The 16,852-nt window shown below is 38.1% G+C and overlaps 1 protein-coding gene across 5 annotated transcripts in view; it reads right to left on the reverse strand.

Annotated features, from left to right (window-relative positions):
- col12a1b (collagen, type XII, alpha 1b) overlaps positions 1 to 16,852 on the reverse strand; it is a 145,472-nt gene that overhangs the window by 128,369 nt on the left and 251 nt on the right. For 4 of the 5 annotated variants that reach the window (XM_088089736.1, XM_042503437.2, XM_042503436.2 and 1 more), the window contains exons 2-10: positions 15,973 to 16,085; positions 11,249 to 11,365; positions 8,436 to 8,579; positions 6,667 to 6,726; positions 4,996 to 5,259; positions 3,921 to 4,085; positions 2,735 to 2,908; positions 2,067 to 2,357; positions 1,272 to 1,874 (exon numbers count right to left, since the gene is read on the reverse strand). In XM_088089736.1, coding sequence (XP_087945862.1) covers positions 1,272 to 1,874; positions 2,067 to 2,357; positions 2,735 to 2,908; positions 3,921 to 4,085; positions 4,996 to 5,259; positions 6,667 to 6,726; positions 8,436 to 8,579; positions 11,249 to 11,365; positions 15,973 to 16,054 — 1,900 coding nt within the window. In that variant the 5' untranslated portion in view covers positions 16,055 to 16,085. Of the gene's footprint in view, positions 1 to 1,271; positions 1,875 to 2,066; positions 2,358 to 2,734; positions 2,909 to 3,920; positions 4,086 to 4,995; positions 5,260 to 6,666; positions 6,727 to 8,435; positions 8,580 to 11,248; positions 11,366 to 15,972; positions 16,086 to 16,473; positions 16,827 to 16,852 lie in introns of those variants that run through there. The other variant, XM_088089737.1, reaches the window with a different exon arrangement.

Consider the following 16,852-nt stretch of genomic DNA (forward strand, 5'->3'; position numbering starts at 1 on the left):
TTAAAGAGAGTGCTCTTGGGGGTGGGGGTGAGGCAGCAAGCTCACCCATACAGGAGTGTAAGCACACTTCAACAGTGTTTGTGTAATAACTCTCACTGCCAGAGGAGGGAGAAAAAAATTCTGCAGTCTAGCTTTAAAAAAAAGAAATTAACTTGCTGACCCGCACAATGCTAAAAAGCATTGAGCACTGTTCATTAAATTTTTAAACAAAGTGGTAACTGCGTGAACAACAACCTTAAAGATACACAATGCAAGATTTTCGTTAAAAATAACAACAACAAAAAAAAATAATCCCTCTCACTCATCACTTATGAATACACTACACTACAAGTGTTAGGCAGTGAATTTTCCCACGGACACTCTGCCTGTTGTGTTTTTTATTATTTTTGATGTTCTGTGCTCAGGATGTTTATGGGCATGTACCTCCACAGCACTCAGGTGAGGTCTGGGCTTTAGTGATCAGGTGCCAGACCATAGGCAGTCATCCAAGAGACACTGCACTGTAAAAATGCGATGAGGCAAAATGCTTATCGAGTAAATCTGCGGCTGGTTTTTATTTGCTCTTAGCGTGTTCACAGTAAGTAACCAACAATCTTGTGTTGTATGCCTTCTAAAAGAATATACTGACAGTTTAGTGCTCCATAATTGGCACATTTTTGTTCCTTCATGTGCCATAGATTAAATAAAGCCAACAAACTAAGTATGCAAACTATTTCTACAACTAAACAATGGATAAGCACAGGTAAACACGCTCTCAACCCTCTTACAAACAACTGATAATATATTATGTGACTACCTCGCTCAGTGTGACAAATCACAGACAAAGAATCTTTGAGCAAAACTGAGTTTAAATTATTCAAACCAGATAATTCAGTGTCCACCTCTTCAGCTGAAGATAGGATACAATGATAAACCAGATAAAATAAAACCAGTAGAAAGCAGCCCACATTTCACTAATGCATGGGAAAATACTGAATATTTTTATTTTTCATTACTTTTTAATTACCTTTTTGCCAAAGTCAATCATAAAACACCCTATGCATGACTACTGCAGCTTAATTTTACTAAATATCGAGGTACTTTTGTTTACTAATGTGCTTTCTTTTCTGTTTTTAGCATTATGACAAGAATAAAGCTAGAATACATAAAACTAAAAACAAAAGTGATGATTTCCAAATGACAACCAACTCTTAACCAACAGTAGATTGTTCAAAAGAAGTTGAACATAGCACATTATCATCAGCATAGAGGATTCAAGAAATATTACTTACGTCTCTGCTGGATGTTGCGAAGTTCTTGCTCAATTCTTAGGCAGATGGACTGTGTGAGTTCTTTAGAAATTCTCTGGAAGGCATCGAAGTCCTCTACGGTGTACACATGGGTTTCTGCTGGCGTATTGGCGATGGCCTCAAGCTCACTTCGTACAGCGTCCTTAACGCCGACAGCAAAGATCTCAACATCAGCATTCCTCAGCCTGGTGGCTGGGTCCTGGAAGGCGTCGGACGACTTCCCGTCAGTGATGAGGATGTTGACACGGGGAACATTGGGGCGCGCACCTCTGTTGGCCTGGAAGATCTTCTCTCTGACGTAGGTCATGGCCCTGCCAGTGTTGGTGGAGCCGCCACGGTACGGGAAAGACCTCACAGCCTTGATCACAGCGCTCAGGTCATGGTGAGTGTTCAGATAGAACTCTGTGTGAGGGTCCCTGCTGTACTGTACCAAGCTGATCTGGACCTTATCTGGCCCAATATCAAACGTGGTCACCAGCACCTCCAGGAAAGCTCTAACTTTAGCAAAGTTAGCAAGACCGATGCTGTAGGAACCGTCAACCAGGAGGACAACATCGGCTTGAACATCCACGCCAAGAGAACACTCTAGATTGCAAAAACAAAAAGCACGATTAAAAGGTAACTGGCTGGCTTCAGTGATAGCGCATTAATATATAGGCTATTCACTTAAATTATATCAAATTATATTCTGAGACTTTTCGTTCTTAAAGAGGAACATGTACTAAAAAGTCAAAATAAACTAGTTGGGAAATCAGACCATCACTATTTTATACTCACCCACTGATACTTTGACTGGCTCCGTCTTCTGCATAAGCATGATGGGCTCACTGGGTGTCAGGCCCTTCAGGGCGAACAGACTGACCTGGTACTCTGTGTCTGGAGAAAGGTCTCTGACTACCACTGAGGTCTGGGTCACGCCCACGTATAGTTCCTGTCGCTTGCTGCCAGCCATCATGGGGATCATCTGCACCTTGTATCCAGTAGACTCTCCGATTGAGGGGTCCCAGGTCAACCGCATGGACTTTGAGGCCACCTCCAGGATTTGGAGGTTGGAGGCTGGCTCAACGACTGCAAAAATCAGTGATAATCAAAATTATCTGAATCTCATTGTGCAATTAATGTGCACATATTTGTCTCAGTACCAGTGTAGGTGCAGATCAGATATATCTTTAGGGTTTTTTTAATTTGGTTCATTAAAAATTTACATATGCTTAAAAAAGGGACCATTAGAAAAACAACAATGCTAAAATGATGACAATGATGATCAAAACCTAAAGGAAAAGCTTGATATTTTGGAAACATGCTTATCAGTTTTTTTGTTGTTGTTGTGTTTTGCTTTTTTAATGGGACTTTTAAGACAGATGTGACATTGTGTCCGTTTTTTCAGGCACTATAAACTCCATGTGTACTTAGTATAAAGTTGTTGTTTTTTTCCCACATCTCACCTTCTTCTCCACTGACGAGTGAGTTAAGTTGATCGTCGATACCAGCGCACACCTGAGTGATGAGCTCTTTCTGCACACTCTTCATCGAGTTAAAGTTGGCAACATTAAAGATGTGACTTCTGTGAGGGGTGGAAGCCATCTGCTTCATCTCCTCTTCATCAGCCTGTTGAATACCTAAAACAGACAAAGAAAAACAATAAAAAATCTAAGTGCATGATTATTTATGACAACAGAGAAATTGTTCCATTGAAACCATTGTGACTGACACCGCCTGATAAATTCAGGGAAATTCACTCATTTCTGGGCTAAGAGGAAACACCAGTGTATTCATAGCAGTGGTTGTAAAATCACTGGCATCTCATGGATTGTCGTGTCAGAGGTAAAGGGTGAATTTGCTCCAAGTCTGTAAATACTGTATGAAATGAGCAATCTATAGAGACGTGGCGTTTGGCTCCACATTAGCATATTAAAAGTTCTCAAATCCTCAACTTTTTTTATTCTACTCTTGCTGGAAAGTCTGACCGCATGGGCAGTAAATATGAAATTTTACAGTCCTATATTCTTTAGTAACACTTATACTATTAGTAAAGCTGTAAGCCCTCAGAGAATACAGTTTATTCAAAGTTTGAGTCAGTGAAATATCAATGTGATGTGGCAAATATTCCTCATTTCACTCCAATATTTTTTTCTACTGGTTATTTTGCAGATGCAGAAGTGAACTTAAACATAAGATAACATAAATTTTTCTTTTCTTCCTGCCTTTTATTTACTGAGCAATTGTTTCTTTTTGAACATTTACAGTGTTACTTCTGCACGTTACCGGCTTCTCCTGCAAAAACTGAGAGCATATTCCATGTTTCACTCAGCAATTATCTATTAGTGACCTGTTTTCACAGACCATAGAAGATGATCTGTTATTATTATTCAACCGCTAGCCCTCTTTAACACCATAGCAACAGCCCACTTTTGTTCCTCCATCCTAGGTTTGTGGAAAGTCTGACAGTGAAGCCAGAGTGTAAACATACATTAAACTTGCTATCACTCGCTTGTAATGTTAATGATGTTGGAATTTCTTCGGTTATTACATCATCAAGAGCTGCTTTTGTTACAAACAACAGTTAAAAGCATTAAATACGAATGGAAAATGTAAGATGTGGAATGTAATAAACTTGTTCTGGCTACGTACCGAGGACAAAGATCTCCACCCCCCTGCTCCTGAGCTGCCTGGCGTAATTCTCCACTGAGTCCTCAGATTTGCTATCTGTGATGATCACCAGCACTTTGGGGAAACTCCTCCTGGAACCGGCCGCCTCAGTGAAAGTGTTTCTCAGGAGGTAGTTGAGAGCATCGCCTGAAGCAACGAGACAGGCAGGGATTAAGCTTTCTGTGTCAGCATACACAGTATAGGACTAACACTTCTTGATTATAGTCACTACTTAGTAAGGAGAACATTTTTATAGAACATGGCTTGTGAAAATCAACATTTTCATTTAGAAAAACTGCATTTAAAAACTGCTGGAGCTGTGTAGACTCGACCCACCGGTTTGCTCGACATATAATGTGCTAATTAACTTGTTCTGATAAAACTGAAATATTGAATGAGTTAATCAGGGAGCCAGTGCACTGCTGGTCAACCAAGAAATTAAGTAGAAATTAAGAAAAGAAATTAAGAAGAGGCTAAGAGACACTGGCATACTCAGCTCTGGACCAATTTAAAACATATTTTTTAATTTTACTTAGTTTGATGAAATAGATACTAAACATGTTGCTCACCGATAAAAACACTTGCTTCTGTGTTTCATAAATTTTACATTTATCATCTATCATTAATGTAATCTATTAGATTTACTAGCAATACAAAGAAAAAATGCCTGAAGCATTTACATGTTCATTTTCAGTTTTTCATTCATTTTAAATGCCAGTTATGTTCATTAATTTTCGTGGTGTATGACAAGCCCCTTCTTCATGTAAAAACAATTAATTAGTAAAAACAAATAAAAATCATTATTTAAGATCATTTCCTTTCCAAAACACCAAAAAATAAAAATCAATAAACATATAAAAAAATATTTAAATAAAGTATTGAAACTTAAATATAACGTAGATTTTTCTTTCAAAGGCACATCTAAAAGGGAAAACTGTAAATAAAAAAAAATTAAATAAAATAATTCATAGTCCAAAGAAAAAATGCTAAAAAAAATTGGGAAATTAAACTGAGGTGAAAACTAAAAATCTAAAATTGAAGGAAATTAACAATGTACCTGTCCTGGTGTCTCCTCCTTTATACGGCAGTGAGCCGATGGCCCGGATCAGCTCCTCTCGGGTCGAGTGTTTCTTGAGGTTGAACTCTGTTCGGGGGTCACTGCTGTACTGGACCACGCCCACTCGGGTTGTGTCCTCTCCAATCTGAAAAGCACTGGCCACCGCTGAGATAAAGTTGCGGATATATTTGAAGTTTGGCCTGCCCACACTCGAAGAGCCGTCCACCAAGAACACCAAATCAGCAATGGCACTGGGAGAGCATTCTGAGGAAAAAAGTAAAAAAAGGAAGGAAGAAGTGGAGGAGAGGAGAGGAAAAAAAATAGAGAGGGGAGAAGAAGAAAAAGTGAATTTAACATGAGGGCACTTCTGAAATTTGGGTAATAAGGCCCCTTTCTTAATTATAAAAAAACAAGGATCATGAATTAGTGCATAACTCAATTTCAGTCATGCCAAAACAAATTTTAAAGCTTGGATAAAACTGGTGTTTTGGTTAAATTTCCGACACGCCAAGCATCAACTATGACCATCTCCCTAAAACCTTTTGTGCATTACTAGCTGCATTTGAGAATGTATGGCACTGTTAGTTTCCAAAACTTAAAGGACCTGATTCAGGTTGTCTGCAAACAGTTCTGAGCATGGAGATGGCTAAGCAGCTAGCAGCTGAAACACTAACTCCATAAAGTGTACTAACAACAGCACCAGTGCTGACAACGATAACCGTGTTAACCTGGGGCAGCACTGGAAGGTGGGCGCACCGACGCAACATTCACGCACCGACACAATCATTAAAACACACAGAGCGGGAGCCCTGAATGTTGTACACGGCTGCATTAAGGCTCTCTTAACATTAATGTCATTGCCACACCAAAATTAATTAAAGGTTTTGCAGAATCAAGGTTGTGACAAGTTGGATGAGAACTTAAGTACTCTACATGCTCAATGTTGATATGAGTTATATGATATAAGTTTTATGTCATTAAAGCTCTATATTGCAAAAGATAAAGGTTTTACCAGTTTTTAAATCATATTAGTCGTTATTTTCTGGTTGTTTAAGCATCTTTAAACAGCCGCTCAGTCAAATTGGATGTTGAATCTAACTGTGGTGTTGTAGGTAGAGGTACAGAACTGCTTTCCTACTCTGGGAGTTTCCTTGTGACTTTCCTCTCATGAAACGAAGGAAAAATCTGCACAAGCTCGTCATCATCTGCAGAATCGGGCCAGGGCAGCAGCAGCAGCAGCAGTGCTCTTGTAAATCAGCATCTGTAATGGTTTCCACTTCTCTCAGCACTTCAGGGCTGGGCTCCTCTCAGCTCGCTCCCCCAGCTCCAACAGCAGCTTCCCCGCCCCACCTACGACCCCCGCACCGAGCATGTTCTGCTTCCTCCACATTGGCATAATTGGCCGGCACTTGACCAAACCGATGACCGAATACTTCAGAGATTTATGGGGGCCTAATTTTGATTATTGCTATACAATGGGGTGTTGTGCGGTAGGAGCCTCCCTTTGCCGTTGAGCTCACGCTGATGGACGCTGCCCAGCGGTGGGAAGTAAATTTGAGGAAAAAAAAGTGGAAAAGTTCTAGCGGTGACTTGAATGTTTGAGACTCATTATCTTAGCACTGAGTGAAACCACTTGTCAAATGAAGGTCTGAATCAACAAAATGGACTTACTGACTGATTCAGAAGTTTCAGGTTTCCGGGATGTTCCTCTGGTGCCGCCACTTGACTCAACTGAAAGAAAATATCATAATGAAGAAATTACAAAAGTAAGAGACAATCCAGATAATCTATCTTCAGCAATTTTCTACCCTCTATCCACAAAAGCCTCAAATCTTCATTTTAATGATCTATTGTGAGCCATTTTCTGTCGGTAACTGTCACTGTTTTTCTTCAACAAATGACAGACCACTCAAACTGGACCAGAACTCGTCTCTTCTTTCCATACATGAGATGTATTCTCTCTCATCAGAGGGTTTCTTGTGCAACATTCCCTCCTCATAGATACAATGAACGTGCAAAGCAAGCTCCCAAATGGCAAAACTAACAGGTTGATGTCATCGTTTCCGACAGATTTTCAGGGAATCTCCCGAGCTCGGAGGGTTTCTCAGATCATCAGTGTTTGCTGCGGTGCCAAGCAGGCGTCCCCACCAAACTGCTGCCATTACATTAATGGAGACCTCACTCATCTCTGGAAATCTGGCTCACTACTCATTTACTTACTCATATGTGATGTCAAATGAGACTTTAACTTTTAGTGGACTTTTATGTCTTCTGACCTGCAGCAACTGCTATTTTCTGATCTTATCTGTCAGTGAAAGACTGAATGCATTGCCTCTTTCACCAAATAAATCAGTAGTTCACAAACTTTTTGGCTCGTGAGCCTTTAAATTAAAGCTCCTTACGACCATTTATCATAGACCTTACTGTGGACATAAATTACTAATAGCTCAACCAACGAAAGTATTTTGGAGGCCCCAATTTTTTATAGGATTAAAGAAAAAAAATGAAAATTAGAACATTATCTTGTGATCCATCACGATAATCATGCTAGCACACACATTGGCTCAAACAGATACAATCATTTTGTCAAACCCCTTTTTTATAGCATCAAATAACTAGTTAGAACCAAACTAATGAGAAAATGAAAACTTGAACTTACAGCAGCGTGATAATAGGTACCTAAAATGAGAGAATCCATCTTTGGGAAAAATATATTTGCCGTGTACTTTGAGTTTTTAGTTTGGGCCATGTCTCATTGGGTAACATGGAGGGTGCTGGGTTAATGACCTGTACTGCAGCCAATCACCAGGGGGCGATTGAGAAGTCATGGTTGTCATATGATCCATCTCTATACAGTGTTGCAGGGATGATGTTTTTCTGTAGGCTGATGCCGAAATTAGCTTCGCCCTGGTTCCCTCATCAAAAAGCCTCCAGGATTTTTCCATTGGATTTTGGATTACTGCAAAAATACTTCAAAGTTCACAGTGGGGCATTTACTGATGTATTTCATGTCGCAGAACAGAACTTGAAAGTCTCTCAAGCTTGTGTTTCCCGCAGAACTTATTTCAGGCATCTGACCAAAAACCTATTCAAAAAACCCACTGACTTTGAAACGAGGGAACTGAAGGTGCTGAAATGCTCACAAATTTTCAGGTTTTAGGACACATTCCTGGGATACTCCATACATACAATACTTAGGTGTTCCTGTTATTTTGTCCTCTGAGTATATGGGGCCTTTAAGTGTTTTACCAGCCAGTGTGGTTTTTAGACTAAAGCAGGTCATTATCATGGTGACTTCTGTGCCAAAACTGACCAGCTGCAGACTCACTTTACTAGCATTTTGTTGAAGGTCTGGTGCTAATTTACACACACACACACACAGACATACATACACAAACAGACACACACTCATTCACTCACTCTGGGACACGGTGACTCACGTGTGATCTGGCCGGAGATGGGCAGACTCTCCTGTGATCCAGCGTACGCAGATATTGTTACGACATATTTCACATCTGGACTAAGGTCTGAGATGGAGGTCTTAGTCGCAGATGCAGGCAGAGTAAATTCTTTTGTTGGTTCTTCTACAAGAATGCACAAAGTCAGAGGGAAGCCATTAGGAAACTATTGCATTACTTCACTTCTCTAAGAGTCAAAACAGGGCTTCAGAAAAACCTGATTCTGACTGTTGACCTGAAGACTGGAGGAGCCGTGTCAACACGCAACAACAATATGATTCAATTTGATGAAAACTTTCCGCATTACTATGAATCAAAACATATTATTTTAACGATTAAATACCCCATTCTTCCATTCAATCAAGCGGCAAATATTATTTTGTGTCTTACAGGCAAATACAATGTGCCCCTTAATACCCCCTTAAATTGAAAAACTAACCAACATGACCAAGTGTGCCGTTGCTGGCCTAACATTTTGGAATTTAAGGGTTATTTTGGTTTTGTGAAAAGCAATTATTTTATTATTAATTATTAAACATAATTTTTGTGTAAAGTCTTCCTTGTTTGGATTATTTTCAAAAATCCTCTTTTACTCTTCAATCAAAATGGGTCCAGTATTTATTATTTAGCTGCTTCAGTTAACTAGTTGGGTTAACAGTGTTTCACCTGGAAGTTATTAAATGTAATGTTAAATATGCTAGCTAACAATAGTTCTGTCTGTCAGCATTTTCTTAACCTTAGCTGATTATATTTAGCTGTAACACCTAGCAATTATTAATATGCAAGCTAACGTTATTTACTTCTGACAGTTATGGACATAAATATGCAAGCTAACAGTAAGTTTTTTTGTATTTTTTAGCTAACATTAGTTATGTCAGTTAGCAATTTCACTTAGCTAACAGTACTTACCAGTTACACCCAAAAGTTATTGAATGTAAATGCACAAGTTAATTTCAGTACTGTCTGTTAGCTGGTTTAACAAAAGTTAGGAGTTCTTTAGCTAACACTGGTTATGTAAATTGTTATTTTCACTCAGCTAGGAGTTACTAAACAGTAAACATTAAATCTAAAAGTTATTGAGTGCAAATGCCTAAGCTAGTGTTCGTTTTGTCATTTAGCTGTTTTCGGTAAGGTTAGCTTAAAGCACCTAGCAGTTACAACTGGTAGATATTAATAAGTACACTGAGGGCAGCTCTGTCAGGTGAGCGAGTTAACGGTCAATGAGCTAACAGTATACTTACACCTGAAAGTTACTGAACCTAGTTATGCACGCTAACATTTGCTGTCGCCGTTATTTGTTTTGTTGTTAGCATTACTTATGTCGGTTAGCTATTTCACACAGCTAATTGTACTTAAAAGTTACACAGATAGTTGGTTCAGTAACGTTAGCTAAGAGTGACACCGGACAGTTAGCCTCGTCAGTTAGCTTCACCTAGCATTAACAGAGTAAAAACATTCAGTAGCAACTTCTCATAATCTGTTAGTTCTTGAACTAACATCAGTCTGTGTAGTGGTGATGCAAAAATTACACTTGGTAAACATAGTAGTAATACATAGTTATAATAACTTATAACCAGAGTTACCAATTTGGGGTAACCTACCTGGTTTAAATGAGACGTTAATGCTGTGGGCATGATCACCTGCTGGCGCTCTGAATCATATCTGACCGAGCCGGAGCGAGCAGAGCTTTGCGGAGTGGAGCACAGGAAGTGGGGCTGGACGATCCTCCCCCAGTAATTTTATATTTATTTTTTTATTTATTTTTATTTTATTTTACTTTATTTTATTTTATTTCGGGGGGGGTAAACAAGCTCTATATTGCTCTATTATATTTATTCTTCCCAAAAATTCACCCACAAAGCCTCAAAATTATAAATAGATAAATAAATAAATAGAAAAATAAGCCTCAAAATTATACACCCCAAAACGGAAAATTGATTTTTATAGAAAAAAAAACTCCCAAACTCAATTTTTTAAAAAATAAATAAATACATCGAAATTATAAAAAATAGGACAAAAAATACCCAAAACTTCAAATTACACCAAAAAATGTAGAAAAGGGCAAATAAACAAAACAATTAGAAACAAAACTGAAAATGACACCATCCAAAACTCAAAAATATTGTCAAAAAATTAGAAAAAGATTAGATGTTTTAAAGAAAAGTTGGCAGCTTGTACTTGTATAAACTGTTTGCTAATTTAATTTATAACAAACATATTTATAAACCCTTCCTATAATTTTTATGCAAATATCATAATTATTATAAAGTCACTAAAGCTGTGAGATAAATGATATTTTCCTCTGAAATGTAGTGGAGAAAAAGTACAAAGTAGCATGACAATAAAATACTCAAGGAAAGTACGAGTGCTCTGAATTCATACTTAAATACAGTACTTGAGTTAATGAACTTAGTTAAATTCCACCACTGGTTTTAAGATATCTCTTTATTGTAACTAAGAGGCAAACCATAGAAAAACACCCTGTACAGGTGTGTTAAGTGTAGCAGTAGCAGATATGGCTCTCAGCTATTTGATGAAGTCTTAAGGAAGTGACATCTACACTCCTGAGCTAAACTAATGCCGACAGTTTTCCATGGCAGTGATAATGTTTTTCTTGTATCCCCCCTTTTTTTATCATTAGAGCTCCTGGAGCCAAACATGTGTCTGCAGAAATCTTCACATAATTGCGGGAAGTGTCGAGTCTTGCTGGGCAGACTGATGTCTAAGAGACTTTATGACACTTGTAATGTTACGGGCTCTGCAGGACATAACTCGCACGTTTAATGAGCACCCACCTGTGTCTGACGTCACTTGTATTCTGTAGCCTTGTATCCTGAACTGTGGTCTGCTCCACAACATTTGCACTGTGTTCTCATTTAAAATCTTAAACCTCAAATCTGACGGAGGGTCGACTGTGAAGAGGAAAAGAAAACACAGTTAATCCTGCAGCTTTAGGAGGGGGATGTATTGTATTGTAAAGTATAAAAGTTTTTTTCCCAACAGTCAACACTTCCAGCAATGAAGTTTGACAAGTTCACTGTTGGAGCAAACAACACAAGACAAACCAAACTACAGATGTGAGGAAAGCCATTTTGGAGGAGAAAAAAATGACCTCCGTTTGAGCTTGTGTGGCCAGCAGCCACAATCAACAACTCAAGCAACACACTGAGACAACAAACACAACAAAACAACACAACGTCACCTTCCTACAGTTAAGAACATTCAAGAAGGAAACACAAACAGGGTGGGAAGATGAAAACTTTGGTGAATTTTGGCTATGACCGGGGCTATGGAAACAAAGAAAGGCCAATTTGAAATTTATAAGCAACTACATACCTCATTGCACAAACAATCTACCAGTAAATACCACTGAGTTTATAACACTGAAGTATTTTACTGTGAGGACAATCCATCTGAATTGATGTGCTTTGAATTTTCCAGAAAGGAATTTAACATTTTGAGCTTTAAAAACTTCTTTTTTTTTTGGCTTCACAAAGCCAGGGAGAAAATAGTGTCCAATATTTAAAAGAGAAACTGTTTCAAGATGCTCAGACTGAACTAGTCATTCCCTTATTATTGAAAAGTTGGCTGCCAAAATTAAACTTCATCCGAGGAGTCGCAAAAAGCCTTCATGGGACCTATGTACATCCAAGAAAGCAACTACATTTTTTGACTTAACTTGAATTTTTTGGACCAAAAACAAACAATTTAATCTGTGAAACTTAAATTTTAAATTGTAAAATGTTAGACTGTTTGCTTCACTTTTCAATTTTCTTTTCCTTCAAAGTTTTTGAAATTTCAAAACTCTCAAAATTCTTCTTCTGGAAATTTCAAAGAAAATCAATTCAAATTGATTTAAATTTTAATTTTAAATTGACGGCACTCTTTGCTTCCATACCGATCATTTTAACAGATGTTTTTGGCAGTTTGTATCCCAAAAAATCTTTGACTGGAGTCACTCTTTAAATCACCAACCACGTAGTCAAAAAATAAAAAGCCAACAAACTACAACATGGACCGACTGAAATCCTGCAGACTGTCCATGACCTCAATCCAACTTATAAAGTTGAATTGACGAACAACAAAAACACAAATCATGATGAAATTCTCCGGTATTGATTGTACAATGGGTCTGCCTGATCACTTTCATCGTCTCCATTGCAAACCTCACAAAAGAATGCACCATGTCATTGAAGACGCGTACGTCTTTTTCCGTTCACATTTCCCAAAAATCTGCACCAGAGGTTCTTAAACTACGTCAGCTCCAGACCCCAAATTTTTAAAAGGATATTATCACAGAATTGGTCCACTCCAACAATCCCTTTACAATGTAAAATCTGACTAGTTTAGTTTACTTATTATTGTTGTTATTATTATTATTTTACTAAACTCTAGGAAACTGAAAAAATTAAAAATGTAACATAACTGTTAATCTTTATTTATGTTTACTTTATATCTAATTGTTACGTTTACTTCAAATTTAGCTATATTTAATAAAAATAAAAAAATTCTGCTGAATGCACAATAGTCATATTTGCATATTCTTAAACATGTTTAGTAAACAGAACTTGCGGATCTTCTAACTTCATCATCTGCAAAATCCTCTTTGTCATGAACAAGGTAAGTCAGACTTACTTGGTTTACCAAAGTTGCAAAAACTTAGAAAGAACAAGGTTATTGAAATTCTCATTTTTAAGTTGCAACAACTTTGTAAATATTAAATACAGCTCAATTTCAAGTAAACTTGGCACTTAGGTATAAAGTAAACATAAAATGAGATTTATACTTAAATTTAATTCATTTTTTAAGGCAACTGTTTGGGGTTTTTTTTCAGTAAGATCAATTTGTCAAATTTTACAGTGTAGGAATCTGGATTATAATTTAAGAACCGCTGGTCTTTGTGACAACAAACAAAATAAAAAGTGCACACAGATTAAAGTTGATCTTGTGATCACGGACATGGAGGATATCATGCATTGCGTGTACATGAAAAGTTGTTAACAACAACTTGGGGCAACGGACAAAAAGTTTCCATGTACACAAGAGGACCACAGATAATTTTTCGAAAAAATATTTTAAAATGATATTCTTCAGGTTGGGGTTGAGAACAAAATTCTAAAATGTCACCTATACTTCATAGTCTAGCTGGCTATGACGCACTGTTTTCTAAATGCTGTCTTGTTGGCTTGCACTCACTTCAACGTAATCGTGCTAAGAGCTTAAAATGAACAGGAAGTAACTCAAACATTGACAATTAAACATGTTTAAGTAGCTCAATGGCGTGATTAGCTAAAGTACGGCACTGCATGTTCGGTTGATTTCAGCGGCAAATAATCTGTTTTTCCAACAAGAAAACAGGATCGCTCATGATTTATGGAGTGAACAGACTCCTTTCGAATATATTTCCATTCACCAGACATTTCTTTAACTATTCTGTTAATTACTCAGTCATATAAAACACATCGCGTACAATGAGATGAACATCTTAAGACCATTTTGTTGTTGGCACTGATACTACCGATGCTATACCAACACTCAAAACTTACGTTGTATTAATATTTAAGCTATGAATCCAGAGTTTGCCACCCCTGGGCTGGCTATTTTCTCATTTTCTCCCTAAATACTTACTTCCTAAGTGTTCACTTGCCTAAACTGAAACCTAACCTTTTCACATAACAAACAGGTGGAAACAGTGAGTCTTATTCTTAATCTTTTCATGCTGGAGGAAAATTAATCTAATGGTAATCTGAGCTGCAGAGTTTGTGCTCATTTTATGAAACTCTGCAGCTGCGCACGTCCTCCTGAAATAAACACACGATGTAAAAGTAAAGAAAGAAAGTAAACATAAACTGAAAATAAAGTATACAAGATATTATCTAGCTAAAGTTTGAGGATTATGGTATCTAAGACTTTTTTACGAGACCGCCAACCAGTTTATCTGTTAGTGTGGGAGTGAAGAATATCATTGTAAAATATTGTCGTAAAGCCAAGACTCAGGGTCAGCTGACCTGGTCGAGGCTTGACTGGAAGGGTGACAGGACGTCAAAAATGGAGGAACCACCAACCTGGTGAGTCAATTCAAGGGCCGTGGGCTGCTGCTTCTGTTTCCAAATGGCCAAAAACTAGCCCTAAAAGTTCCAGCTCTTAAACCAGCTGGACGCACACATTTGTACAAACACAGACACCATCCACATTCACAATTGGAGTTTTTCTTTGAAGGACTCTGCTCTAAACGGCTTATTTTGTAACTTTTTAACCTCAAATGTGCAATTTAGAGCAGAGGCCTTCTCTTCAGGGTGTTTGAGCCTTAAACTCTGGCCCCAACACGTCAAACTATTCCACACTGTAGAATATATACGACCCCGTTACGATGCTGTGACTGCTGGAGAGGCTGCGAGGGCTCCCACTGGGACATTTAAAAAAGGGGTCACAGGAGGTCAGAAACTTTCCTGGAAGGAGAGAAAAGAAAGATTCTCCTCCTCCTGGTGATTTGATTTTTTTTTTTTTTTTTTTAACATTTTTTGTTTTTTGACTGCACTTTATATTTTTTTATTCTGAGATAAAATCCAGAGGCACGGAGGAGCAGATTTTCTCCTCTCCTAACCTCTAAAACCTCTGGAAAATAATGTGAAACTCATATTTTGTCTTTCCGTTCCATCAGGAGAAAGGACGTCGGGAGGAAACTTGGCCACGTGCCATTCTTTTTTTCTTTTTTGAAACTGGAGAATCGAAGGCTACAGTAATAGTAGATTTAAAGCAAGGGCCCCTCCTGGTGTAAAAAAGATCAAACTACATCGGCCTGAAGTTGGAAAGATGCCCCTCTTAACCCAAAGACAGACATGTATGTCAGCTATACAGCCTCACACAGGACGCAGCAGAGGTTAAAATGCATACTTGTTCTGGTCTCTTTGTCTTTAGGATAGATTTTTCAATACATTCCTGTCTTTCAACACTGATAGATGTAAACTGATTACATAAAAGAAGCACCAGTTGGCCTTTTTTTTGTTAAGGGTTTTAACGAAAGTTTTCTAACAACAAAACTATAATTTTTCTGCACAGCTGTTGCCTAATCACCAACTGGAGGCCATATTTTGTTGTATGTTTAAGTCTCAGCTAACATCACTGCTCTAAGCAAGTTAAACTCATGGCTAAAAACCACTTCCCAAGTGCTACTAGTTTGGACAAAAAAAGGAAAAGCTTCTTTTCGTAAATTCAAACCAGATATTTGAAGCTGAGACTGATTTTCTATTCAAGAGGAAATCTTGCAAATTCCTGATAGAAACTGGAATTATTGGAGTCGAGGGGGAATCATCAATCAAAGGTTAAACCGAGGCTGAAAGGCAAAATCAGTTCAAACAAATCAAATCACAAACACACATTTTCTTTTTCTCTGTGTGATTTTTTTTTATTCAGACTAAATATGCAGTTGTGCACATTGCAGGCAGAGAAAAGGCAGAGGTGAGAGGAGTTGAAGTCAGATGTGTTGGATCATAGAGAAGAGGAGGAGGAGCAGCTTTACCTTGATCCTGGGCCTGAGAGGAGGACAGCAGCAGTGCCAGGAGGGCAGCCGCCACCAGAGACAGCCTGCTCTTCATCTTCATCTCCTCTGGGCTCAGCAGCACATGAATGAAGCTGCGAGAGGAGCAAAGGAGGCGGTTAGATCTTTTTAAGTCAGCCCCGCAGTAGCCTCAGGGCTTCACAAGACCTTTCAGCAACCCGAATGTGAACTTCAAGCCTTCACCACTTGCCTCATGTAATTTCTATAGCAATTAAATCAACGTCTAGTATCAAATGGTTGCGTAAAATCCTCTAAAAATTGCAGCTGTCATAGCAAGAATATTTAACAAACTTATATTTCCACGACCCTCGCGCTCCTAAAAACTGCTCCCCAGACAACCAAAATATTAGATTACAGACTTTATACGTTTGAATGAATAAAATCCAACAATTTAATAGTTTCAAATAACAAATAATGCCGATTTAATATCATGGAAAACATGTAAAGCGCAAAAAAGCAAACCTGTCTCCTCTTTCTCTGTGTGTTGGATTTCGCCTTTCCCGTCTTAGTGCATCTTAAATTGTGGTGCAATTACAGTACCAAGCGTCTAATTTAGTATCTGATATCTCTGCTGAGTAGATCTACCCACTCAAATGAAGAGAATGTCTTGCCACCGTTCAGAATAGCCGAGCGCCAAATCCTGGCGCCGTGCGCAATTACGCACTGCATTACTAAGAAATAGTCCATGCGTCTCTTGAAATATCCTGATTGAAAATGAATGGTAACCGAAATATTAGAGATAATAAAGTCTGGAAGTAACACGGTATTTAAAACTGCAGGAAAGTATTTTATCTACATGACATAAAATCACCTGGAACTAAAATAATTCACCTGAAAAAAA

The sequence above is a fragment of the Plectropomus leopardus genome, chromosome 16 (assembly GCF_026936395.1).
Source record: "Plectropomus leopardus strain MGB_pleo_1.0 chromosome 16, ASM2693639v1, whole genome shotgun sequence".
In the NCBI taxonomy this organism is placed as follows: Eukaryota; Metazoa; Chordata; class Actinopteri; order Perciformes; family Serranidae; genus Plectropomus; species Plectropomus leopardus.